Genomic DNA, 26156 nt, shown 5'->3' with positions numbered 1-26156 from the left:
GGATGGCAGTGATGCCTGCACAAAAATGTGAATATACTTAATGCCCCTGAGCTGCACATTTGAAAATGGTTACGATGCTAAATTGCATGTTATGTGTATTTGGCACGGGGAATCAGAAAGAAAAAGTTTCCAGCAGTAAATCTAAACCAGCCAAAAATTAAAAGATCCCATCATATTTAATACACTTGGTGTTTTAAATTTTGGAGTACTAGTTTGTAGCTATAAATATTTCTACCACGACTGCCATTTTGTGAAAGTACTCCAGCACAGAAGTTACTAGGCCTGCATCAAAAAATGTCAGAGATGGGGGAAAACTTCGCAGCTCGTGTAGACCCATGGTTTTCACACTTAGAAGCTGAGCAGAGATGTCCCAGGGACTATTTTGGAGAAAGGACGGGCAAGACTACAGAGACCTCTCCCAACTCACACACACTTAACCCCCCGGGGCTTTTCCATAACCTCTGATTTGAAGAAAGCACACACCTGGCTGAATTCTTTCCCTCCCTGCCCCAATTTACCATGTAAAAGAATGGAAGTCGCTATGCGAATTCAACACCTGAATTGCGATCAGAGTGCCACATGACACATTCAAGGTCACAGGGATAATGATGATGTAAGGACAGAAACCAGGTCTTCCAACATTAACTAAAATGGTTAATCCAAAATAATAAAGTTTAAAAGACAAAGTTTCCACAATTTAACCAGCAACAGTGGCTAGATGATTTATTTTTTATTATTTATTTTGCGGAGAGCGTAAGCAGGGGACGGGTAGAGAGAGGGAGACCAAGGATCCAGAGAGGGCTCTGCGCTGACAGGCTGACAGCAGTGAGCCCAGTATGGGGCTCAAACTCATGAACGGCAAGATCATGACCTGAGCTGAAGCTGGACGCTCAACTGACTGAGCCACCCAAGTACCCCCACGGCTACGTAATTTCTAATTGCTATTCTATGCTTTACTGTAAAGCTCTACTGAGTAGGCTTACCATGAAATGACGAACACCACTAGCTATTAACTAGCTTTAAAACTTCTTTCAAACGACTCCTAGTGTCCCGTAGCACAAACTGAGCCTTTTAACATTCAACTGTCATAAAAATAAATGAGATCCCAGAGACCTTCTTGGTCTCAACAAAGAGATTCTTTTAAACGTGGAATATATGGTTTCGAACTGCTTAGCTCAAGCCCCCAAATATATCTGTACTCGGCATTATTTCTAATATGTATTCTTTTGAGCTAGTGTTTCTTCTTGTACAATTCAGATATGTTGTGAGGATAAAAGGGCTGTTCTTTCAGGAAAACAATTGTATTTGGTGCATTCTCAGTGGTTCTGTGCTCGACGAGCACTCACACATTACTCAGTGCGATGGAAGCAGAGACCTCACAGGAGAATACCTACTGTTGTTCGTGTCCGATTTACATACAGAACATGACTGCAGCACAAGACTGCCACATTTATAAGAACACCGTGGGGTATCAGAGGGGGAAAAACCTACACTTCCTGTTCAGGTTTCTCCTCACTCTCGAAGGACGCACAACAAAAGTACAATTAAAAAAAAAGGAAATAAACGATGAAGAAACTGAGAGATTCCAGCAAATTTCTGAAGGTCTGAAAGCAGACACAAATGTGTAGACAAAGCAAAACTAATCACCTCTAAAAGAAGGGACTCTAGTTTCAAAGACATCAGTCAATTGTAGTACAGGACCTTGTTTAGATCCTGCTTCAAAGTATTTTTAAAAAAAAATGGTGAAGTAATTCACTTACATGATGATATTAAAGATTTATTCTACTGGATGTAATAATGGTATTGTGACTGTGTTTTTATAAAGGAGTCCTTTAGGGCACCTGGGTGGCTCCGTTGGTTGAGCGTCCGACTTTGGCTCAGGTCATGATCTCCCGGTCTGTGAGTTCGAGCCCCGTGTCGGGCTCTGTGCTGACAGCTCAGAGCCTGGAGCCTGGAGCCTGCTTTGGATTCTGTGTCTCCCTCTCTCTCTGTCCCTTTCCCACTTGTGCTCTCTCTCAAAAATAATTAAAAACATTCCAAAAGAATTTTTAAAAAAAGAAGTACATCTTGAAATACTTATAGATAGAATAACATCTGAGGTTTGGTTAAAAATAAGGAAGGTGGAGAAATAGATAAAAATAGTATTGGTCACATTAACCACTAAAACTTCTATGTATTTGTCATGCAGATAAATACATACAGATTCATCTATAACTCTCTACTTCTGGATATGCTTGTAACTTTCCATAATAAGGGGTTAAAAAAAAACAGTAATAGGGACACCTGGCTGGCTCAGTCAGTAGAGTGTGCAACCCTTGATCTCAGGGCTGTGAGTTTGAGCCCCATGTTTCAGATTACTGAAAAGTAAAATCTTAAAAGAAGAAGAAGAAGAAGAAGAAGAAGAAGAAGAAGAAGAAGAAGAAGAAGAAGACGACTTTCCTTGTGGGGGAGGAACAGTAATAGAGAAAACTACCACCTGTAACACATTGGGAGGGAAACACTCAGCAGAGAGGAGAAATAAACAATAGTTCCAAAAGACTCATAGAGAGGATCCAAAGTTGGAAGGTACGAATGCCTAGAAGCAGAAAAGTTCATTAAAATTCTTTCTGTAAGAAAGGTCCAGTTGGTTCCTCCTTTTCTCTCTACCTCCCCCCACCCCCCCAAATGGGAAGACAGCATGTCTTTAAAGAAAATAAACATGCTATCTGAGGAGAAAGAGGCCTCTAATGGTGAATGTTGGCTCTACTCACTCTGGCATCTGAATATTCCTGGCCTGACAGACAGTTCTCAGACCATTCATAGAATACTCACCTGTATCAGAGCTACCCATCAGCCTTCTAATTTCCTCACTCTCAACTATCAATGGACAACCAAGAATTACAAGACACATGTAAATAAACTAACACAAAGAAGACAAAGGAAAATAAAACTGACACCCTGAAGAAATGGATTGCCACGAGGATAGAAAATAACCTTAAAATTCCAGATAAAGTAGGTGTGCCTGGGTGGCTCAGTCGGTTAAGCGTCCGACTTCGACTCAGGTCATGATCTCGCGGTTTGTGGGTTCGAGCCCCACGTCAGGCTCTGTGCCAACAGTTCCAAGCCTGAAGCCTGCTTCAGATTCTGTGTCTCCTCCTCTCTCTGCCCCTCCCATGCTCATGCTCTATCTCTCTCTGTCTCTCAATAATAAATAAATGTTAAAAAAAAATTTTTTTTAATTCCAGATAAATTAAGAATAAGATAGTAAAGGTGGCTCAGTCGTTTAAGCATCCAACTTCAGCTTAGGTCATGATCTCACGGTTCGTGGGATCGAGCCCCACATCGGGCTCTGTGCTGACAGCTCAGAACCTGAAGCCTGCTTCAGATTCTGTGTCTCCCTCTCTCTGACCGTCCCCCATTCATGTTCTCTCTCTCTCTCTCAAAAATAAATAAAACATTAAAAAAAAAAGAGTAAGATACTAAGAAGAAGCCACAATTCACTCATGGAAATTAAAATCAAATGCCAAAATAGAAAATTTCATAGAAGGATCAGTAAATAAGGGAAATCTAGGATATAGAAAAAGAAAACAAAAAGATAAAAAACACATGAAAGAAAAATCAAAGACCCAGGAAATTCAAAAGGTCCAACGTCCAAACAACAGGAGACTAGGAAATACATGAAGAAATTGATCACAACAAAAGCAGAAATTTTCTCAGAAACAGATACCTGAACTAAATAAAATGGTTCCTCCATGCACAGAAAGATGATCCAGACCTAGATAGATCTTCATATAACTATAGAACAGCAAGAATAAAGGAAAAAAATGCTAAAAGTTTCCAGTGATAGAACTACGTAATCTACAAGTAACATCTGTGCTATAATTAAACAGACTACACACAGTCCCCAAAACTTATCTGTACTTACACTCACCAGAATGTCATTCTCCCTTCTCTGCCCATCTTTCAAAACCCAATTCACATCTTGCTTCTTTGTGAAAGCTTTCACCAAGTTGTTTATCCGAAAGTGATCTTATCCCCTCCTGCACCATTCATTTGACATTCAATCTGTGTTACTTTATGCCTCATTTCTTGAATCTCTACAGCCAACTGTTATTTCTTAGAATTTTATTTGAACTGTTGGTTCCCAGAAAATAAGGACACAGTTTTAATATTTTAAATCTTACATGCCAGATGGATGGGAGAGTAGCTCCTGGGAGCTACATCTCTCAACTTCATTAGTTGCTTATACTTCACCTTATCTTTTCCTAAATTCAAGAGCAAGTTTTCTATTTATATCTGTAACTAAAGTTAAAGGGGGAAAAAAAAGAGTTCAAGCAAATTTTAGAAGGAGGTAACACATATAAATGGCACAGAGGTAGCTTTTTCAAATCCCCACGCTGCAAGTAACCAACAGTGGTTCTTTAGTGCCCGATGGTGCACAACCCAGAGAAAGAGCACAGAAGGATCCCCTGATGGAAGGGTGTAGGGAGTCAGAAGACGTAAGCTGCCCTACAGACTGAAACAATGGTCTTAAGGGGCGCCTGGGTGGCTCCGTCGGTTAAGCGGCCGACTTCGGCTCAGGTCGTGATCTCGCGTGATCTCGCGTGATCTCGCGTGATCTCGCGTGGTCTCGCGTGATCTCGCGTGGTCTCGCGTGAGTTCGAGCCCCGCAACCGGCTCTGTGCTGACAGCTCGGAGCCTGGAGCCTGCTTCGGATCCCATGCGTCCCTCTCTCTGTGCCCCTCCTCTGCTCACTTTCTCTCTCTCTTTTGCAAAACAATAAATAACAGGTTGAAACGACGGTCTTTGACCAATACCAATGTTAGTAGTTTCACCTGTTCCTCATCCACATAATAACAGACCAGCACAGTAAGAAAATTAAAACGAGGTCTGGGTCTGAAATGTTTACACCCCAGAACCAAAATCTTAAGATTCTATCGTAAAATAGAATAAACACTTCTTATTTATAGAATAAGAATGCTTATTACCATGCCCTCTCAAACTTTTAACACCTGCTGGGACGAGACAAGGGATAAGAAACCTAGCTGGTTATAAGGATATTATAAAGTGGTAGGTTTAAATTAAAAAAAAAAATGATGGACCCAAATTTTGGAAGAAAGCTTTTTTTTCACCCTGTTTACCGTTCACACACACACGCACACACAAGATTTTGTCCATGAATTCCCAAATACATGAAACTCTCAAAGGATGAGAGTACAAGTATGTAAATGTTTTTGCAGTTCTAAATGTAAGTCAGGGTGTTTTTCTGTGTGTCCAAGGGGGCTTTGAAAAAAAAAGAGGGGGAGGGGGAGGATCTGTTAAGTTGGGCAATTACTATATATCCTCTTTCACAGACTTCAACTACGTAGTTCAGCTAGCAACCAAGGTAATAGAAATGGACCATGTTCAAGAATTAGTTTTGTACTAGCTTTCACCAGAAATTCTAGGAAATGAGGAAGGAGGTTCTTTTAAAAATGTTTCCTTGCTGCCAGAGTTCTGACTAATTAAGAGGTACTAAGAGTTTCCTTCCTCAATATAACCCCCACTTGATGTTTTCGAGGAGGTAAAAAGGCTGGGACGCTGAACTGAGCTCTGACAAGAAATCTCATTAGGAACACCAGTCTAATAAAATTAGCAGTCCTATTCCCAGTCAAATGAACTGCTGTCACTCTAGTTTTCATTGGTTTAAAGTCACAGGTGAAAACCTAAGAACGAACACACACACACACACACACACACACACACACAGCCCCCTTCTATACTCTGATGGTTTAAAAATAACAAAATAGTTTTTAGCATTCCTATTTCAAGACACTCTACCTCCTGCCAGTTCGTTACTGTTTGCAAATACGACGCCTGCCAGACATCAAAAGGAAAGAAAGTAGCCATAAATGTGCTTTTTTGGGAAGTATGAATCAATTTGTAGTCTAACAAGGTTTGAATAAAAATTGTTAAGGAATGATTAAAAACTGCAGATACTATATTCTGACTGCTTTTTAAACCATACCTTCTGCCATTTGCTTGCTTTATCGTTCTCAATCCCGGAACTAGGAAAAATTAATTTTATGAACGTGAGTATGAATGTGAAGCCACTGGCTTTGACCCTTCATACTCATGATAGGTCTTGGGGGGTAAAAAGGGGAGGCATCATTATTTAATACATCACTTCACTTCAAAGGTGTCTGTAAATATTATTCTGGAGGTATTTTAAATTAACAGATGTTTCTAATACACTCAGTGACTTTCAGTGATGCTAAAATATCATTTTTACATTTTAATAAAAATATTTAGGGAAAAATATATATGTAGGGAATAAATTTTAAAAATATTCACTGACACCTGTACACTGACGGGCACACATTCTTTCAATTTACTGTGACATGAAAATCTTACAGGAATTTAGCTCATCATAATAAAATAGAATGGGACTCTATTTTGTCACCCAGTAAGCAGGGACGATTTGTACAGATCTAGAGGCGAGAGTTATGTTTCCTAAGTACCACTTACAATTTAAATGGAAATCCAGAGGGAAAGGTCTAAACGATAGTCTCAGTTCAGAAAGAGAAAAATGTTGACGATCTCAAGGTATCTGGATCTTCAGCTCTTTTTTTCCCTTCAAGTTTAAACTTTAACAAGGAAAATTATGCTTATCTACTTCAGACTACAGAATCAATAATTTTCTACTTAAGTTCAAATAGTAGTATTTCAAATGGCCCATAAAATAATGAAAATACCAACCCCTCAACTTGGGAAAATTCATAAAATACAGTAACGTTAAAACCGTTGCTTGAGCTGAGCCTTTTAGTTGATTACCAGGAATACTCACATGTGTGGGTTTTGAACTCCTGTAGGATTGGGATTCAGAGTAAACCTTGCTGTAGATTTGAAAGGTGGATTTGCAAAATTCAACTTCAGTGCTTTGCGTTTACCTAAGAAATAACAAATAAAAAGTAAAAGTTTCAAGCACTATAAAAGAGACACCACTCTGAGGGCATAAGAAATTCATACCAAAAAGCAGAAAAATGTGTTTTAACATACAGTTAATATAATATTTTGAAAGGCAACAAAGAATTTCTCAGAATTAAGAAACAGTAAATAAAAATGACCTAAAGTTGTTACTAACTACAAATCATCCGTTATGCTTCAATACAATAGAAAACAACGTTCAGTGTTTCAAGTTTATATTGTTCAGAGACGCTAACACTTTTGCAAATGAAAATACCACTACAAAAATCATTTACCTCAGCAAATATATTGAAAGATACTAAAGTATTACCACCTTTCCAGGGTTACACTTCGATGCCATAGTTTAATGGTTTTCCCTCAAACATAGCATAAATGACCGAGCGAAGAATCTCAAGCATTCTGCAACCATTACAAGCTAAAAAAAACATCATGGCACGGTCAACTTCAAGTTCAATACACTGGTATTTCAAATAATTATTTATCTTGAGCCATTTCTTTGGGGTTAGGGAAAGGGGAGGTAAGGTACCAATGTTTTACATTATGCCAACAAAACATGTCCAGTATAGAAAAGCCAAAAATTTCAGAAAGATAAAGAAGAGAAAAATACAAAGAGTATTATTTATATACCTACAGAATATATGAGTTTTTAAAAATATATATTATACATAAGTCAGAAAAGATAAAGAAAAATATACATAATATTATGTACAGAATATATGGGGTTTTTTAAATATATATTATATATAAGTCCAATTATCCCCAAATAATCATTGTCTCTTGGAAACTATTTTCTGTACATAGACACCCATTTTTTTCTCTACCATTAAAATCAGACCACAATATGTTTTGTAACATGCTATACTCACTGACCATATTCCTCTCTATGTCAATAAAGCTTACAAGATCATTTCTCTGGGATTCTACCGAATGGAAACTCTGTAACAAAGTCAGGTTTGTTAAGCATTTGCAACACACCTTAGCTTCCCTTAGATACTAAGGATACTTTTTTCCAGCATACACACCTCCTGGTTTGTTATGCATATATCTACCTTCTCAAACAACACGTCTACAATCCAAACCCTTTTCCACCCCTTCAGAAGATGTATGGGTTCAGAAGATGTATGAAGGGGCTCCATCTACTCAGCCTGGTGTTTCTGATGACAGTTGTAAGTTTCAGGGTGCCACACTAGCCGGACGGGACTGCAGGACAAGAGCAGAGAGCTCCTGGCCGTGGCTCCTGGATCAGCTCTGGGAGACGGGCTTTACTACAGGATAATGTGAATTCCCAAGAAGCCCAGACACATCATGTTCAGAAGTAAGCATGGGGGGTGCCTGGGTGGCTCAGTCAGTTGAGGGTCCGACTACGGCTCAGGTCATGAACTCAGTCTATGAGTTCGAACCCCGCATCGGGCTCTGTGCTGATGGCTCAGAGACTGGAGCCTGCTTTGGATTCTGTGTCTCCCTCTCTCTCTGACCCTCCCCCACTCATGCTCTGTCTCTCTCTCTCTCTCTCTCTCTCTCTCTGTCAAAAATAAATAAAACATTAAAAAAAAAAAAGAAGTAAGCATGGTACAACATGAATTTTCCATGTAACTTGCCCATTCAGGTGCCAAATATTTATTTTAAATTCAGTTTCATTTGAAAGCCAGTAGAGAAGAGGTTCTCTATAATTGCAAAAGGTTCTCTATGAAAATCGGCAGGTTTGGCTGTCTTAAAAAGCAAATTCCTGGGGCGCCTGGGTGGCGCAGTCGGTTAAGCGTCCGACTTCAGCCAGGTCACGATCTCGCGGTCTGTGAGTTCGAGCCCCGAGTCAGGCATCTGGGCTGATGGCTCGGAGCCTGGAGCCTGTTTCCGATTCTGTGTCTCCCTCTCTCTGCCCCTCCCCCGTTCATGCTCTGTCTCTCTCTGTTCCAAAAATAAATAAAAAAAAAAAACAAAACAAAAAAAAAAAAAAAACGTTGAAAAAGCAAATTCCGTATATTACAAAAAAAAAACTTAAAAAATTTTAAGGGAAATCTGGGGAAAATCCTTGCAATACAAAACAGGAAACTCTAAATATACATAAAGACATCACACAAGTCAAGGAAAATAGAAAAATTGGCAAGGGTATGAAAAAGTAAAGTTTTGCTCAGTAAAGCGAAACTGAGAACAAATTAGGAAAGGCACTCACTAACACCAAAACCAGTTAAAAATTCTGTTCATGTGAAACTGGCAAAACTTAGGTCTCATTTATATATACACCTATTTTTCCCCCGACGATAATGGGTTAACGCGACCAGGTACACGAATCACTAATATCACACACTGCTGGTAAAAAAAGCAAATTGATAGGATTGTTTCTGATGAAATGTTCAGCAACATGCGAGAAAAAGTCTTTAATGAACAGGCTCTTTTACTTCTTGGAAATCTGTCTTTAGGAATTATCTAAAGGCAGAGGGCTATCCCCGGGCCTTGAAACCTAACGGAATTTGCTCTGCTGGATTTTGAAACTGCTTGGGACTGCTGTTTCCTTTTTTCCTTCAGTGTTCTCCCATTTTGAATGGGTATCTCCAGAAATGCGATCCAGTGCCTGACAAGGTCACTTGTCTTCTTGCTTCTGGGTTCGCGGATGGAGAGGAATCTTGTGCCACAATGGATCACACTCTGTCTCACCCATACCTGATTTGGATGATTCTGATGAGACTGGGGGTTGATGAACTGGTGGTGTCTAGATAAGATCTGGATTCGAGCTGATGCTGTGACCTCAGGCTCTGGGGGAAGCCGGAGCACCAAGAGTATCGTCCACACACGGAGAAGATGTAAATATTTGGGGGCCACAGGTGGACTGCAGTGAAAATGGAGGCCTTCAAAGATATCAGGTCCATGGGATGCCTGGGGGACTCAGTCGGTTAATCGTCCGACTTCAGCTCAGGTCATGATTTCGCGGTTCATGGGTTCAAACCCCGCGTCGGGCTTTGTGCTGACAGCTCAGAGCCTGGAGCCCGTTCCTGATTCTGTGTCTCCCTCTCTCTCTCTGCCCCTCCCCACCTCTCTCTCTCTCTCTCTCTCTCTCTCAAAAATAAACACTGAAAGAAGAATTAAAAAACAAACAAACAAAAAGACACCAGGTCCTAATCAATCCCTGGAACCTATGAATGTTACTTTATAGAACAAAGTTTCAGGAATTTAAATTAAGCTCTGGGGGCACCTGGGTGGCTCAGTCAGTTAAGCTCAGGTCATGATCTCACTGTTTGTGAGTTCGAGCCCCACGTCGGGATCCACACTGGCAGTGCAGAGCCTGCTTGGGATTCTCTCTCTCTCTCTCCTTCACTCTCTGCCCTTCCCCAGATCGCAAAGTAAATAAACTTTAAAAAAATAAAAGAAATGAAGTTCTGAATGAGCTCAATGCCTACCAACCCCCCAAATCAAAAGCTGAACACCACCTGTCATGTGGTTGTGTCTGGAACCACCCTATAGGGTGAAAAACCGAAAACACACTAAGATCAAATTCAGGACAATAACAGAACAAAGAATCATTGTGAAAACCATCCCGAGGAAAACACCAAAACTGGCCCTTTCTTCCAAAGCTCAGTTTGAGGGGACAGCAGCTAACCTTTGCAGGCAGACAAAATATATTACTACAATTAAAACAAACTGTTTTCTTGAAAATAAATATTTACACACACACACACACACACACACACACACACACACACATCCTTCCTCAGCACTGCTTTCACACTTGAACAAAAATAAATTGGGGTCTTGAAGGCCATTTCCCGCAGAAATGAACAAGCACACAAACATCACACAATGTGACTTACACAGGTTAGGTCTGAACACATGCCATCTTCAACACATCTGCAACTGTCTTGAACGCTGTCCAAGCACATGTTCTGATCGTCCACCAACAAAATACGCTAAATAATTCTATAAAAGTTCACAGCCTCTCTAAGCGGAGGTGATGACTCAGGGCCTAGAACCAGTGCCAGGGGGTGTAGGGGAAGATCGAGTTGCATGGGCTGGTCCTGCAGGGCTCCCATTCTCCAAAGGCTGACCATTTGGAGATGAACTCACAGGGCAGTTTTGAGGAGGAGAAGGACAGTCCCAGAAAGTCAGTCAAAGACGAGATGTGGGGAGAGGCAGAAAGGAGCAGAGCAGTTTTTACGAGACTTCAGAGAGGCTATCTCTGTGGACATGAACATTATTTCCCCCAGCCTTTCTTTTTTCCCCCCCATTCACTTTCTCTAACTAAGAACCTTTATTATGACTGGTCCTTATCTTCTCTTTCTCACCCCAAAAACCTAAATCCTAAAGGCAACCCGTCACTATGCCAGTTATTTTTAGTAACAAAACTACACACAAATACGACATTAGAGCAACAGGGATTTTTTTTTTTTTTTTTTTCAAAAGCCTGCAACTTCTACAGGGAGTAAAGGGAGTAAGGAAGGAAGTTTTCCTACAAATGGCCTATGGAGATTTTTAGAAGCTAACAGAGATTAAGTTATTTGTACAGCAGGCTTTAAGCTAGTTGATCAAAAAAGATTATAAACTTGTGATTATAATTCTCCCTTTGGGGAGACTGTCACCAAATAATCCCCATCCCTAACCAGTCAACAGAGATAAACAGAGCCTCCCCTTTATCTACAGCAGAAGAGAAAACAGCCATTGATCAAACATCTTAAAGTATTCATAGGGAAGGAGTCTCCTGTGAGCGAAGACAGTCTTTGTGTACCTAAAAACTAAGTTCAGTGAAGCTGATAACAGAAAATGCTCTCAAATGCGTATTAGATCGGTCTGAGAACAAATTTCACACGGATTGCCCCGGACAACCCCGATGTGGGTCAAATTGGCTACAATAAATTCTTGCCATCTGTAACCAAGAACCCTGACTGTTAAAGACAACAGTGTGTGCCCTCGTCCCATCATCATACTTCCAAGGCACTGCTCTACCCCTCAGGGTAATACTGCCCAACTCTTCTCATGCCGGCTCATACAGGAAATGAGGACACCTGCTTGGCACACCGGGAAGACCAGAATCTCCGCCAGCCCACAGGCCGACCCAGGTGGCTCACAGCCTCATGTCCCACTCAGGCTCGCCAAGGACTGGGGATCGACCTCTCTGCGCCACCCTTTGAAGGTCTGGTTTCAAAGCTCTGCCTCAAACAACCTCTCCACATTGACCTCCAAATTCTTCCTCACGCTTCTCATGAAAGACACAGTCCCAAGGATGGGATCTTCAAGAACATTCCGATCTATGATTCTGAAGAACAAGGATTTGTCCACTGATATCCATACTCAGTAAGGCCTAGGAAAGTGTTTGGCTTGTATTCTGACCACAGAGCAACTCACAGAATTTTGAAGGTGGAAGGAAGATATCTTTCAACTTTACTTGGCCTTAAGCAAGAAGACAAAGGAGCCATCCCTGAATATTGTACTCCACCAACTTCTCAAATGATACAAACCCTTAACATCACTTCCCACAATCGGCTAAGCTGGCCCAGTAGTTGAGTTTAACCTTGGTCAAAAATTCTATCCGAGAGCAGCCAAGAGTCTACCAGTCAACCATGCAAGATGACCAGTCTTTGCAATCTAGGTCACCAAAACCTCCTTCCCCGACCTTCCACAGATGAGGAAAAAGCATTTCCTAAGCACTATTTCTATTTCCAAAACATCAGAACCAGCCTGTCCTCAGAGAGACACTATGTCTACATGGGGTCCACCCTGTCGCTCCCTCCCATCCTTCTCAAGCCTGTTCCCATGATCAAATTGTGAGCAATTTTGTCCTAAATGTTTAACTAGCTTAATTTATCTTTGAATTCTACAAATCACCTGTAATAGGTAACTACAACAAAATAACAGTGCAACAAATATTTGTTGAATTCAAATTATTAATTTTTTTATCAACATGGCACTAACCTCTCATACAACCTAGTGGGCTTATTTTCTTTTATTCGATCATAGGAAAGCAAGATTCTGTTCCTCTGATTCAGAATCTTCCCACCCAACCTGTAAGAATGGAGACCATCTCTAAAATACTGCAGTCAATCTACGTACCTTCGACACGTGATTTCACCAAATTTGAAATAGTAACAGCAAAACTTCCCATTGTTGGTGGCAATAAAGATCACTGAAGGATCCAGCGATGCATCTAGAAGTTAGCTTTTTTGCTGTAATATTAATGCATCACTTCAGGTTATGTGGTAGATTGTTATCAAAATAGCCACCAGTGAATCACCTCTTTAGAATGTGACTATTCCCTGCCTCTCTAATCAGGCTGGATTTTAGACTCGAGCTGGGACCCCAAGAACACAGCAGAAAGGGTTGTTGTAGGACTTCCAAAGCTAAGCCTTTAGGAGGCCCACAGCGTCCACTTTCACCCTCTTGGAAAGTGACCAAGTCTAAACGTGAAGCAGCCCAAGTAGCGTCCTTGATGATGGAAATCCACATGCACAAGGTCCAGAGGTCCCAGTCATCCCCACTGAGCTTAGTGTCCACCCACAGACCTACTAGCTGAATACAGACACATAGCAGAGCTCAGGTTAAACCAGCAGGACCACCACCCGACTACCAAACAGAATCACGAAAACGTCACAGTTACTCTTTAAAGCCACTACTCAGAAGCCAAAGAAGCTAGGTAGGAATAATCAAAAAACCAGTAAGAATCAGTCTCTCTTGAGATCTTAAGAACCCCCACTGCACCACTAGGGATTTCCCAGAACCTAGCAGAGGAAAAAGCGAGAACTGAAACTACGATGTACAAATCACTCACAGAACACCTTCAAAAACATGAGCGATTGACCTACAAGTACCCAGAGCATCCCGCCAGGGGACGGAGGGATGAGGACCGCCTGAAATTCTCATTTCTCCCTTGGCTCTAACTCTTCATACCTCATTTCCAAATGGAGTATTCGGAGTAACTCGTTCAATTCTCTGTAATCACTGGCTATAAAATGAGGAACACACAGTTCCAACTACACAACTTTATATCCGAGTAATTTCAGAAACGAGAAAATAAAATGGTAAACAAGGATTTACTCTCATTTCCTTTTCTACCTAAATTACTACAGTGATGAGGGCCCTAACTTCTTTGATAAGCTCAAGAGAAGGGCAGGACAAGAAGGATGTTAGACTCGGAACTGTCCGTTATGTCCCAGTCTTGCAATCTCCAGCAATCTGAGCATTGAATGAGTCACTGTCGGCTAATACCGTGCCGCGCCTCTCCTCCTCCAGCCCTGGGTACGTAAGAGTGAACGAGTTCCAAAAATTTATAAAATCTCACTTAGAACTCTGAACTCCCATAGATATCACAAAACACGGTTATTCATCCATACAGCTAAGCAGTTTGGAAGGTGGCTTGTTCTGGGTAGAAGAGATAAACAAATATATGCCAACAGGCCCTTCTGGCACAGTTCAACACTTTTGTGTGGAAGATGGATTTGGGGGAAGTCCAACGTAGTAATTCACATGGCCATAGGTAGAGAAATATCACGGTTATACACAAGCTATTGTGCCAGGTAGTATAGACAAAAAGACCGATAAGGCAGCTGGCTGACCTACCCACAAAGACTGCTTTGTTTCTCACCTTAGCAAAATTAAAAAGGAATGTGGTGGGAGGGGGCTAAATGGCAGACTAGGGGAGAAAATTACTTCTGCGAGACGCTAAATGATTATCACTGAAATACTGATAAAGATGACACAGGGCTATTTCTGTGGCCAAGCAATTTACACATCTGTAAAATCAAGACAAAAACAGTCCCTTACTGTTTTCACTGCTCTGGTGATGCTGCAGGGAGGATTCATATACCTTAAAAATACAATGGCTGGTAAAGAGTAACGATGAAAAAATGGCAACTAACTGTGAGATTAGTCAGAAGTACTGAAACCCAATTGAAAAGTTAAATTATTAAATTCTCTAAAAAAGAAAAAACTGGGAAAAATTTATACCTTTTAAAAATTTTTTCCTTAATGTTTATTTGACAGAGAGAGACAGAGCATGAGCAGGGGAGGGGCAGAGAGAGGGAGACACAGAATCCGAAGCAGGCTCCAGGCTCCAAGCTGTCAGCACAGAGCCCGACGCGGGGCTCAAACTCCTGAACTGTGAGATCATGACCCGAGCCGAAGTCGGACACTTAAATGACTGAGCCACCCAGGCACCCCTTGTCTGATACCTTTTAAACCAAAAAAATGTGTGAGCAACAAGAAAGAAATGCAACTGGCTCTGTAGATTCCTTTTAACTACTGTGCCAATAAAAGTCCCTGTTCTTACCCACAGCCAGCATCCCAGTGGTGCTCAACCGGAAACTAGGAAAACCAGTGGTAAAGCCCGACTACCTAGCCTTGGAGTTCGGCTCTTCTACTTAGTGGCTACGCACTCTCAGGCAGGTGGCGTCATCTCTCTGCCACAGGCCCATTCCTGCCAAATGGGATTGATATTACCTTCCTCAGAGGGGGGCTGGCAGGAGGAAAGGAGTTACTGTGTAGGTCAGGGTCAGCCAACCATCACTCATTGTTTCCCACCTTGTATCATCCGCTGTGTGTAGGTTTACAGTGGCAACGTCCTGAACCAGGGTGGGTGGGAGGCCACTAACACCAGTGCTTCCTAAACATTAAGCATCTCCCTCATCTGATAAGCTCGGGCCTCAGAGGCTCTGTTGCCAAAGAAAGAACCGAAACGATTCACTCTCTACCTTGCCAACCTCTGGCAGATGATTCACAGACCTCTCCTGGGGTAGACAGATTTTTTTTTAAACCTGTAATATCGAGAACTCTGCTATTTCTCTATCGGTGCCTAGAGGGGTACTGCTCTGACACAATGGCATAACAATTTCTAGCAGATTCTATGGACTCCAGGCAAAGGCAAAAGAAGTGTTTTAGTTTCTGTAGACTACATTTTACTATGAGACCTTATTTGGTTAACAAAAGTCTTCAGGGAGAGTGTAAAGGCTGAAAAGCCCCCAACTTGCTCCCAAAGCTGATCAACCAACAATTTAAAAAAAAATGTTTTTAGCTCATTTTCTATCACAGTAAAATGGGGAGTTCATCAAGTTTCCTGGAATGAAACAGACAATCTGCCCTAACATCCTTCCAAACTTAACATTAGAGAGACTCGTGATGATTCTTCGTCCCTTGATCCCACTAACCATTAACTCTGACATTGATGACATGAGCCCCTCTATGGTCACCAGTAATTTTGTCTCAATTATGCACAATGTCACTATTATGAGTTTCTATATGCAGCCACACCTTTGAGCTAGCATTTAAGCCAACAACACCTGCTTTGATCAGACTCTGAGCCAGATGTCTCCTACCAACAAACAAATACAATTCCTCAGGCTAAACTGACCAAGTCCTGATTAGTCCAAACTCTTTAAAAATACCAGAGAGACAGCTCATTCAGGATGACCAATGCAGCACAAATGTCAAAGCTTTATTGAAATAAACAGGACTTCAGATACTCATGCAGGTAGAGTCAACAGACTGGCCAGCAGAACTTGCTCTGGATTCCCATGGTCCCGAGCGCTCCTGTGAGGTCTGCAGGTTCATTAAGGAGATAAAGAAAACAACTTTGTACCTTTGTACTTTTGTCTAAACTACAGAGCCCCAGCTGAAATGACCCACTGTGGGGGCTGGGAGGGTTGGGGTAGATATAAGGGACTGACTGATGGATTTGAGAGCAAATATCCCAGTTCGAAAATAAACAAAGAATATGAACAGGTAATTAACAAAAGGGAGAATACACACAGAATCCAAAGAACCATCAAATTCTTCTAGGTATCCACAAAATTAAAATTCAATTTTTGCCTCTAATACCACATGTAAATAAGAGGAATCCTTATGTTAATTTTTTTAATGTTTATTTATTTTTGAGAAACAGAGAGACAGCGTATGACTGGGAGCGGGGGGAGAGAGAGGGAGACAGAATCCGAAGCGGGCTCCAGGCTCTGAGCTGTCAGCACAGAGCCCGACATGGGGCTCAAACCCACGAACTGTGAGACTGTGACCTGAGCCGAAGTCGGACACTTAACCGACTGAGCCACCCAGGCGTTCCAGGAATCCCAATGTTAATGTTAATAAGAGTATGAAGAAGTGGGCAGTCTTTTCAGAATTTTTCACAGCTGTACTTTCACATCGGTCTGTGGTTATGTGATGTCCACCATCCCCATGATACCTTAAGCTCCAGGAGCACAGAAATCCTATTTCCCACCTGCCTCCCTGCCTAGAACTGCACCTGATGCACAGATCCTTAACATCTGTTCAGTAGACAGATGGACAGAGACAAATAAATGAAGCAATTACTGCTGTGAATATAAACTGGTCCAGTTTCTAGAGGGCAAGATCTTGCAAACATCTCCAAATGTCCTTGATGATTAATGTAGTAAGTCCATTCCTAAGAATTCATTCTCTAGGAAGTTAAAGATTATGCAAAGAAAAGTATTCAGCATCGTGATATTTATGCTAGACTAGATAGAAAAATTACGACACATCCGTAACAGGAATACTACACCACCACCAAAAAAAAAAAACAAAAAACAAAAAACAACCCAGAAACAAAAACAAAACAAAAAAACCCACACCATAAAAGACTACTGACATTAGTAAATGTTAGTAATAGTAAGAGATTTTTTTTAATCAAGCAATAAGTAATGTGTCTAATAAATTATTTCAGTAAAGCATATGTGCATATGATCAATTTATAATACACAGGTCTTTCTCCAAAAGTATGACTGGTGATTACTTCCAGGTGCTAGAATTATGGGTCATTTTTTTCTACTTTGCTGTGTTTCCGTTTTTCTACACTAAGTATTTGTTGTTTCTCTTTCAATTATAATCTCCTTGCTACTCACACCCGAGCTTTCTAAAAGAGACCAATCTGTTCTCTAAACCCAAATTTACTGAGGCCTAGAGAACAAGTAAAATGTCCTTAAAAACACAAATCTAGGCACTTTCATATATATATCTGCTAATCCACCTTGAACATTTCCATACCCCGAAAATCTTGTAATATTTCACACATGATATCTTTTGAGATTTTTTTAAGGTGTATGTACCAGCTAAGTTCAATAATATTTTAATCCCCCCCCAAAACAGGAAAAGCTTATTCAACACAGCCCCCTCGCCCCAAAAGTCACACTCCACAGATTTGGGAAGCACAGCCTCCATGGGAATCTAAGGGTAGAAATTCCAGTTACACACCCACCTTGAGAAGGTTCCAAGTGGACACCCATCCCTGCCAGCACACCTCCACCCCAGTTTAGGGGAGAAGGGGAAGAATGTGTAATAATGCTGAGCTTGTCATTTGTCCCCAGCTTGTTCGGAGCTCTCTTTTATACCATCGCCCATCACAATTCTTAACAAGAAAGGTCTAACCTGCTAGGCGCCTGCACTAATTCCACGCACACAGCATTACTGCTCTTAGGGCGCTGAGAGTTCTGGCCAGGAAGGGGGAAGGTTTACAGCACAGCAGGTCAGTCCATAGACATAAGGGACTTCCTGGTGGATTTGAGAGCAAATACCCCAATTAGAAAATAAACACAGACTAGGAACAGGTAATTCACAAAGAGAGAGTACGCATAGAATCAAAAAAAAAAAAAACAAAACCATCAAATTCTTCTAGCTACTCTAGGTACTCAGCATCCTGTCCAGGTGCTCAGACACTTTAAATCCACGTCATGCCTAAAACTCACCCAAATCCACAGGGCGTTTATGTTAAGCCTTAAATCTTCCAACACATCAACAAGGGGTCCCACAGAGACAAGTGAGACACAAATGCTGTGTTGATCAAATCCAACAAAACTTGCCATTCAGAATGGTCAGTGAGCCTTTCTTCTCCGATGGGTAGGCCATGTGGCAACCTCTGCCTCCCAGTGAGACCCCTCCACACTCTACTTAAGTTCCTCATCAGCTCCCCAAAGTGTCAAGTTACTATGTTACCACGCACCAGTAGCAAGATATTAGGATTTCTGAAAAATCACCCACATAACGAACTCCTACTTTTTGGTAGCATCCTTCTAGTGGGACAGGGCACCTACTACACAAATTTGTGAAAACTGGGTCAAGAAAAGCCACAAGGCTTGCTCCGGTTTTCATCAACATCCCAGAGCCCACACAAGTGGCCTCCAGCCCACCTCACTGTCCAGGCAGAGGCAACGCATCGCACAGCAGATATTCTCAGAACGGCTCGCTCGAACTCTAACAAGGAACCAAAGTGCCCACCGGTCTTAGGTCACATTTTTCCTGCTTGGTCAACCCCACAAGATCCTAACAATACCATTTGAACTTCCCGCCACCCATAAATGAAATAAGGACACTAACCATATTGTCTAATGATGCCATCAGTATTGTTTCAATCAGTGCTTCAAACCTTTTTCGTATGTGCCACCAAGTGAAGGAAAGAGCACGTGTACAACCCAATGAAGGAAACACAAGCCTGCTCTTGGCTAAAGGCCACTGACCTGAGCTGCAGCGAGTGGCCCCAGGCCGCAGGCCAAGGCATTCTGTGTTTCAGCTGACAGGTAACTTAGCGGCGCCCAGGTTGAGGAGCTAGGAAAACAGTCATATCAGACTTCTCCTCGAAGAGTTTACTTAGAGGAATGTTATTAGCCACAAAGCAGATATTAGTTTCTTAATTTTTTTGTCAAACATTAATGTCTTCCCTCATCTTCCTACAATGCCAATAAGGATTCCCACCAGCCATAAATAACTCTTCCAGACCCAATCCTATATGAATTTCACTAACGAGTAGGTTAGGATAAAGAAAACTGTAAGATACGGGCAATTTAGCATCACAGTGAAGGTACCCGTTTGGTCCTGGGAGATACAGCATAGGAATCTTTTTCACAACACAAAATCAACCATCCGTTACCAAAATGATACGGTACCCATTCTTCTTTCCAGGTAAGTATAGATTAGCCCTCCTAGAAAGCTTACAGATCCAAAGCTCTGGGTCTACTGTGTGCAAGGTAGTTTTGCTGTAGTGTCTGTGTTGTAATAAAAAATGTATCTGGGGCGCCTGGGTGGCGCAGTCGGTTAAGCGTCCGACTTCAGCCAGGTCACGATCTCGCGGTCCGTGAGTTCGAGCCCCACGTCAGGCTCTGGGCTGATGGCTCGGAGCCTGGAGCCTGTTTCCGATTCTGTGTCTCCCTCTCTCTCTGCCCCTCCCCCGTTCATGCTCTGTCTCTCTCTCTGTCCCAAAAATAAAAAAATAAAAAAAATAAAAAAAAAAATGTATCTGGTACTTGTCCCAAGTACCTGGCACAGACCTCCTATGACCCTTCTAGTACCTCCCCCCCCAGTGATAGAAGAGTCTTTTGTTATTCATAACAAGCCCCTTTCAACCAAACCAGAGATTATGCTAATGAAGGGACAGAGGAGAGGGCCTCTCCCACAGGCACTACACACACATAATTTCAGGACGGGATGCTGGTCTCCAGAGAAACAAACCTGGCAAAGAGGAGGGCTACAACTTTTAGCTCCACCCCCTAGCTTCCGTGGAGGGGAGAAGGGCTGGAAACTGAGTTCCATCACCCAATGGCCAATGATTTGATCAACTGTGCCTATGTAATGAAACTCCCATAAACTCTCCCCCAAGAAGGAGTTCCAGGAGTTTCCAGGTTGGTGAACACATCAAAGTACTAGAAGGATGACAAGCCCAGAGAAGGTATGGAAGCTCTCTGCCCGCTCTCTCCATACCTAGCCCTACAGAGCTCTTCCATTTGGCTGTTCCCGAGTTGTCTCTTTTACACTAAACTGATAAACGTAAGTACAGTGTTTTCCTGAGTTCCGTGAGCTGCCCTAACAAATAACGCAACCTGGGGGTCGAGTCAGGGGAGCCCTATCTAATTCATGATTGGCCAAGCAGAAGTGTGGGTGCCTAAGTGACCCCCTGGCAGCTGGATCTGAAGTGGGGCCATTTGGGGGGCTGACCCCTTTAACGTGGGGATCTGATTCCAACTCCAGCTAGATAGTGTCCAGCAACTGAATTGTTGGACCCCCAGCTGATGTCAGAGAACTGGAGAATGCTTGGGGGTGAGAAAACACTGCAGTGTTAAAATCTGAAACACTGAAAGGTGAAGAATATGAGGTCAGTTTCAAGGAATAAATCTTTTCTTATTTCCATGAACACTTGTCGTTGATTGTTCTATGCTATCCAAATCTATAAGCAAGCCAAAAACAGGAGGAAAATACCCCAATTCAATTAGAGATAAAGTGAGAAAATGTGGTTTATGAATATATTTTCTCTATCATGTGTCAGTGGTCAATTTATAAATTGAATGGACATATTATCCACCTGTGATGTTGATTTAAGAAAGGTCTTCTTAGAGCAAAGAATGAACATACATGACCACGTTAGGCTAGCTCAGGAAAATCAGATAGATGGTCTTATCTATTTCTCCTTTCTATGTGGCTGCTTAAGGATCACAGTTTACCTTTTATTCCAAGCTGACTTCACTCTGGGAAGGGAGAACACTAAACTCCCGTGCCGTACTGCCCCACTAGCTTATCCCAAAGCAAAAGTTCACACCACCATATGCGATTTCACCTGTAATAATCCTTTTTATCATCATATGTCACTAGGAATCCAGAAAGGCAACGGCAGGAATCAATTTCTTTCATATATACGATTCTGCATATATTTTCATTCAATTAAGGTAATTTGGAGAGCCTTCCGGTAATCTGTTACCACTAAACGGCACTCGTGAATGACAATGACAAGAAGGCTTTTACTGACCCTTTGTGTTGATGCAGAGACAACCTGCCCTCAAAAGTGAGCTGCTCACTGCTGTAAAGAAGGGGAATACAAGCCTTTTTCCGGTACCTTCCACTACCTAATGCAGAAGGAAAGCCTTATTTCAAAGATAACTCCCCCAATTCTAAAACACCAGCGGTGGCTCAGCAATCATTTAATAACTGCATAGGAGGGGGGGAAATCACACTATACCATTTTTAAATAGTCATCATTTACCACATAGCCACCATTTATGTTTCTTTCTTCAGGAACAGTCAGTATTTGAACACCAGCACCTCCCCATGCGGAACCTAGATGTTCATCCGGATGACTTCTGACCATGATAATGAGATCCGGCACTCCAAGGACTCAGTATTTTTCCTAACAGCACCTGCCGTATCTCAGCAACACAAATATTTCCTGAATAAATGGATAATCCAAGGTCAGGTTTTGCTTCATTTTGCCCCCTCATTGATCAAAATACCTGTAACTAGAAATTAAGTTCTCCGAAAAAGTTAACCAGAAGCTTGAGCTAGAGAACTGCTCCTGCCAGAATTGCATGACACATGAATAGTACACCATGTTACATGCCTGCTATAAATTGAAGTTTTTGAAAGGTTAGAACTAAAGTAAGATTAATCGAGAGAGTAAATGGCAAAGAGGGTATGTTGTATCCCTTCTGCTTCCGGAATATATGGCACAGGAGAGTATTTTGATGGCAAGTTCTCTAATCAGTTACTGACAAACTGTGCGAGACCAAATCAGTTTCAGAACATCATAAAGGGGAGACTGCAATAATTTAGTTACAAGATGGGTAACTAAACAGGAATAGTAAGAAAGAAGAGCTGGTTAAGAAACTGCTATTACAGAAGGGTGAAGAAGGACACCTGTTGGACAAGAACACACAGTCACTGAAAAGGTTAAGTGCTCACTGGAACACAGGAGCTCACCAAGCTTTTTTACGCCCTGGTTGAGAACTCATACTTACTTCTATTCTCACCAAACTGCCTTTTGAGGACTAATTCTGGTTCCCAAGTAATGGGAAGGCGAAGCCCTACAGGACCTGAGCCATCTAAGCACTGAACACAAATGAATTTTAAGCAAGGCTGGACTCCAGTTTGGAACTGATCTTAGTTTGGCAGAACTGCTTTCCCATAACCCACGGATTCCTCCTCACCAAAAAATGTCAAGAATTATTTGGCATGTTCTTTAATCATCTTCAGAGATTAAGAAATTTTAAAAAGCTAAAAAACCCTGGTAACGAAGAGGCCGGCTCATATTCCAGGGTATGAAGAAGAGACAGATTTCCAGTTTTAATTCTCTCCAAGTACAGAAAAGCACAATAAACGTCTGTGTATACGTGCGTGCCCACATACACATACATTCGTATCCTTCGACACCGGTACAGCTAAGGCAGAGAGGATTAATGCTTCATTTAGTTTGCATTCGTTGGTATGCCCCAAACACAAATGTTGGGTTTTGGCTGATCATAGCTACTATTTGAAGAGCCCACAGATGTTTGGCAGTACGAGTTAACCAGTACCTAACAAAATAATTTAGACAGAAATCATCAACGATGGCCAAAAACAACAGGTGAAAAGCCGATGGGGAACTTTCTCCTATAGGAATCACATGGACAGCACCTAAAACCCAGCCATTAATCTTAACAAGAGCTACAGTCACAAATCATACGCCCTCATAGGGCACCTGGGGGCTCAGTCGGTTGAGCATCCGACTTCGGCACAGGTCATGATCTCGCGGTTTGTGAGTTTGAGCTCCGCATGGGTTCTGTGCTGACAGATCAGAGTCTGGAACCTGCTTCGGATTCTGTGTCTTCCTCTCTCTCTCTCTCTCTCTCTCTCTCTCTCTCTCTCTCTCTCTGCCCCTCCCCTGCTCACACTCAGTCTCTCTCAAAAATAAATAAACATTTGAAAAAAAAAATTTTAAACATCATGTGCCCCCTGATGCGAGGCAACAAGAAATACCCAGCACCACCTATAAAGCATTCTTGCCAAAAATGCATATCTCTATGTGATCAAGCCTCTCTGCTTAACCACCAATTAACAGAAACTACAGGGCAAGGAGACACCCATGAAACACTAGTGACTAAAAGGATGTAATCAGCCAAGTGTGAAACGTGCAAAACGCTACAAAACGCATGACCCAATTTTTTCAGTGAATAAATGGCAAAGAGAAAAATGGGGGAACTACTATAGAGAAACAGCAATCAAATGCAGAATGTGTGGACCTTGCTGAGATCTCAACTTGAACAAAACAACTGTAAACATGCATCTATATGGCATTTGAGGAGATCTGAGGGGCTATCTGATAATATTGTTTTGTTTCTTTAACAGTGTGATAACCACCTGAGGCTCTGCATTTAAGAGTCATTATCACCGACAAGGCATGTGACTGACATAGATGTGGCCAGAAAAAAAATGAAATAATGATAATCTCTGAACTTGCTTGAAGATATTTCAGTAGAGATAGGTGTAGGGAGGAGGAACACAAGAAATAAGATTGGCCATATGTTGGGGTGCCTGGGTGGCTCAGTCGGTTGAGCGCTGGACTTCAGCTCAGGTCACGATCTCACGGTTCGTGAGTTCGAGCCCCGCATCGGGCTTGCTGCTGTCGGCACAGTTCCTGCTTGGGATCCTCTGTCCCCCTCTCTCTGCCCCTCCCCTGCTTGCGCTCTCTCTCCAAAATGAATGAACATTAAATGATTTTTTTAATAAAAAAAGAAAGAAAATCATTCCTATGAGTACTCACTGCTCTCTTTCAAGAATAAGACACTATTGTTTATAGCATATAAACTTGACCAGACCAGGGTCACTCACTAGCCGGTTGACTTTGAAAAATTTCCTTATTAACCTTTCTGTGCCTCAGTTTCCTCACCCATACTAGTTACTATACCAACCTCACAAGGTTGTAAGGATTAAAGGAGTTAACAGAATGTGCTTAGAACAGGGTTTGGCACACAGTGAATGAGCTATTATGATTATTTCTGCCACACAGACTGACTCTACAAGTTCACTCTCTCAAAGAACATAAGCTTCTTCAGAGTAGGCTCTACATCTAACTCTTCTTGAAAGACCCCAGGGCCCCTTATCATTAGCAGTATATGTGTCTGTTAAGTGTTTCATTTGTGCCCACTTATTTAATCTTGGAAGAGGTGCTCTAAAGGGGAGCGAGTATGCTTACATACACTTGATTTTCATTTCTGATTAATGTTCACCTAATTCTACCTAATGATCAGATGAACAGCAACCCGGGTGTTTTAAGTTTCTTCTAGTACATCTTTTCATGTAGACACTTGTGTCTCGATTTTGAAAGCACTCGTAAAATCATGTCGTGAGAATTTCAAGTATTTACTATTCCTTATTTGAAAACCATCACCCTCAATTTATAAGCTAAATTGAAAACCACTTTGATGGGGCACCTGGGTGGCTCAGTCGGTTAAGCATCCGACTTCGGCTCAGGTCACGATCTCGCGGTCAGTGAGTTCAAGCCCCGCGTCAGGCTCTGTGCTGACAGCTCGGAGCCTGGAACCTGTTTCAGATTCTGTGTCTCCCTCTCTCTCTGACCCTCCCCCGTTCATGCTCTGTCTCTGTCTCAAAAATAAATAAACGTTAAAAAAAGAAAGAAAACCACTTTGATGGGGCGCCTGGATGGCTCAGTCGGTTGAGCGTCCCACTTCTGCTCAGGTCATGCTCTCCCGGTCTGTGAGTTCGAGCCCCGTGTCGGGCTCTGTGCTGACAGCTCAGAGCCTGGAGCCTGCTTCCCATTCTGTGTCTCCCTGTCTCTCTGCCCCCTACCCCCCCCACTCATGCTCTGTCTCTCAAAAAAATAAACATTTTTTAAAAATTTTTAAAAAAGAAAAGAAAAGAAAACCACTTTGATGAATTGGAGATCTGGTTGGTAACACCTTCTGGAAAGTTTCCACATCACTTCTGCCCCGTATCTGTCCAGCCACAAAAGTTTTGTCAAACAGCCCTGCACTGCTAATAGTGAAGTTCGACTGGCACATGGGAAACTTTCTGCACTGTGGGAGAATCACTCATTTTTTTCTCATGCAAAAATATCACACATTAAGTTTCTCTAAATGATTACTAAGGTGCAATGGCTACTCAAAACCTTCTTTCTTCTAGCAATGAAAACCATGTTTCAGGAGAAATGAATGTTCCCATTACTTTCCAGATCAAAGATAATCAGGCAACATTCCCCTTGGAATGGGAGGAAGTACAAAGGGAATATGTGAATGTCGCCTCTGCCTACACCATTACTACAATTCTTGGGCTTTAATTTGTAAAAAGCTGTTTTCAAGCAGATGGATTTTCCATTGGCAGTTTTAGCATGAGGTCCGTGAAGATAGTGATGAATCTCCTGGATGCTAGTTGGGCTTATGGCAAATCCTACAAGATCTCATTTTTCAACTAAATTCAGCATATAAACTTAAAATATAAATAAATAGAGGTGCCTGGGTGGCTCAGTCAGTTGGACATCT

The 26156-nt window shown here is 41.9% G+C and overlaps 1 protein-coding gene across 4 annotated transcripts in view; it reads right to left on the bottom strand.

Annotated features, from left to right (window-relative positions):
- Positions 1–26156, bottom strand: part of MAP2K4 (mitogen-activated protein kinase kinase 4) — a 139172-nt gene that overhangs the window by 94125 nt on the left and 18891 nt on the right. For 2 of the 4 annotated variants that reach the window (XM_042917526.1, XM_042917528.1), the window contains one exon: positions 6806–6908. In XM_042917526.1, coding sequence (XP_042773460.1) covers positions 6806–6908 — 103 coding nt within the window. Of the gene's footprint in view, positions 1–3706; positions 3775–6805; positions 6909–12981; positions 13068–26156 lie in introns of those variants that run through there. The other 2 variants (XM_042917527.1, XM_042917529.1) reach the window with 2 other exon arrangements.

Source organism: Panthera leo, chromosome E1 (assembly GCF_018350215.1).
Source record: "Panthera leo isolate Ple1 chromosome E1, P.leo_Ple1_pat1.1, whole genome shotgun sequence".
NCBI lineage: Eukaryota > Metazoa > Chordata > Mammalia > Carnivora > Felidae > Panthera > Panthera leo.
The sequence above is the reverse complement of the archived record's forward strand: the minus strand, read 5'-3'. Positions and strand labels throughout refer to the sequence as shown.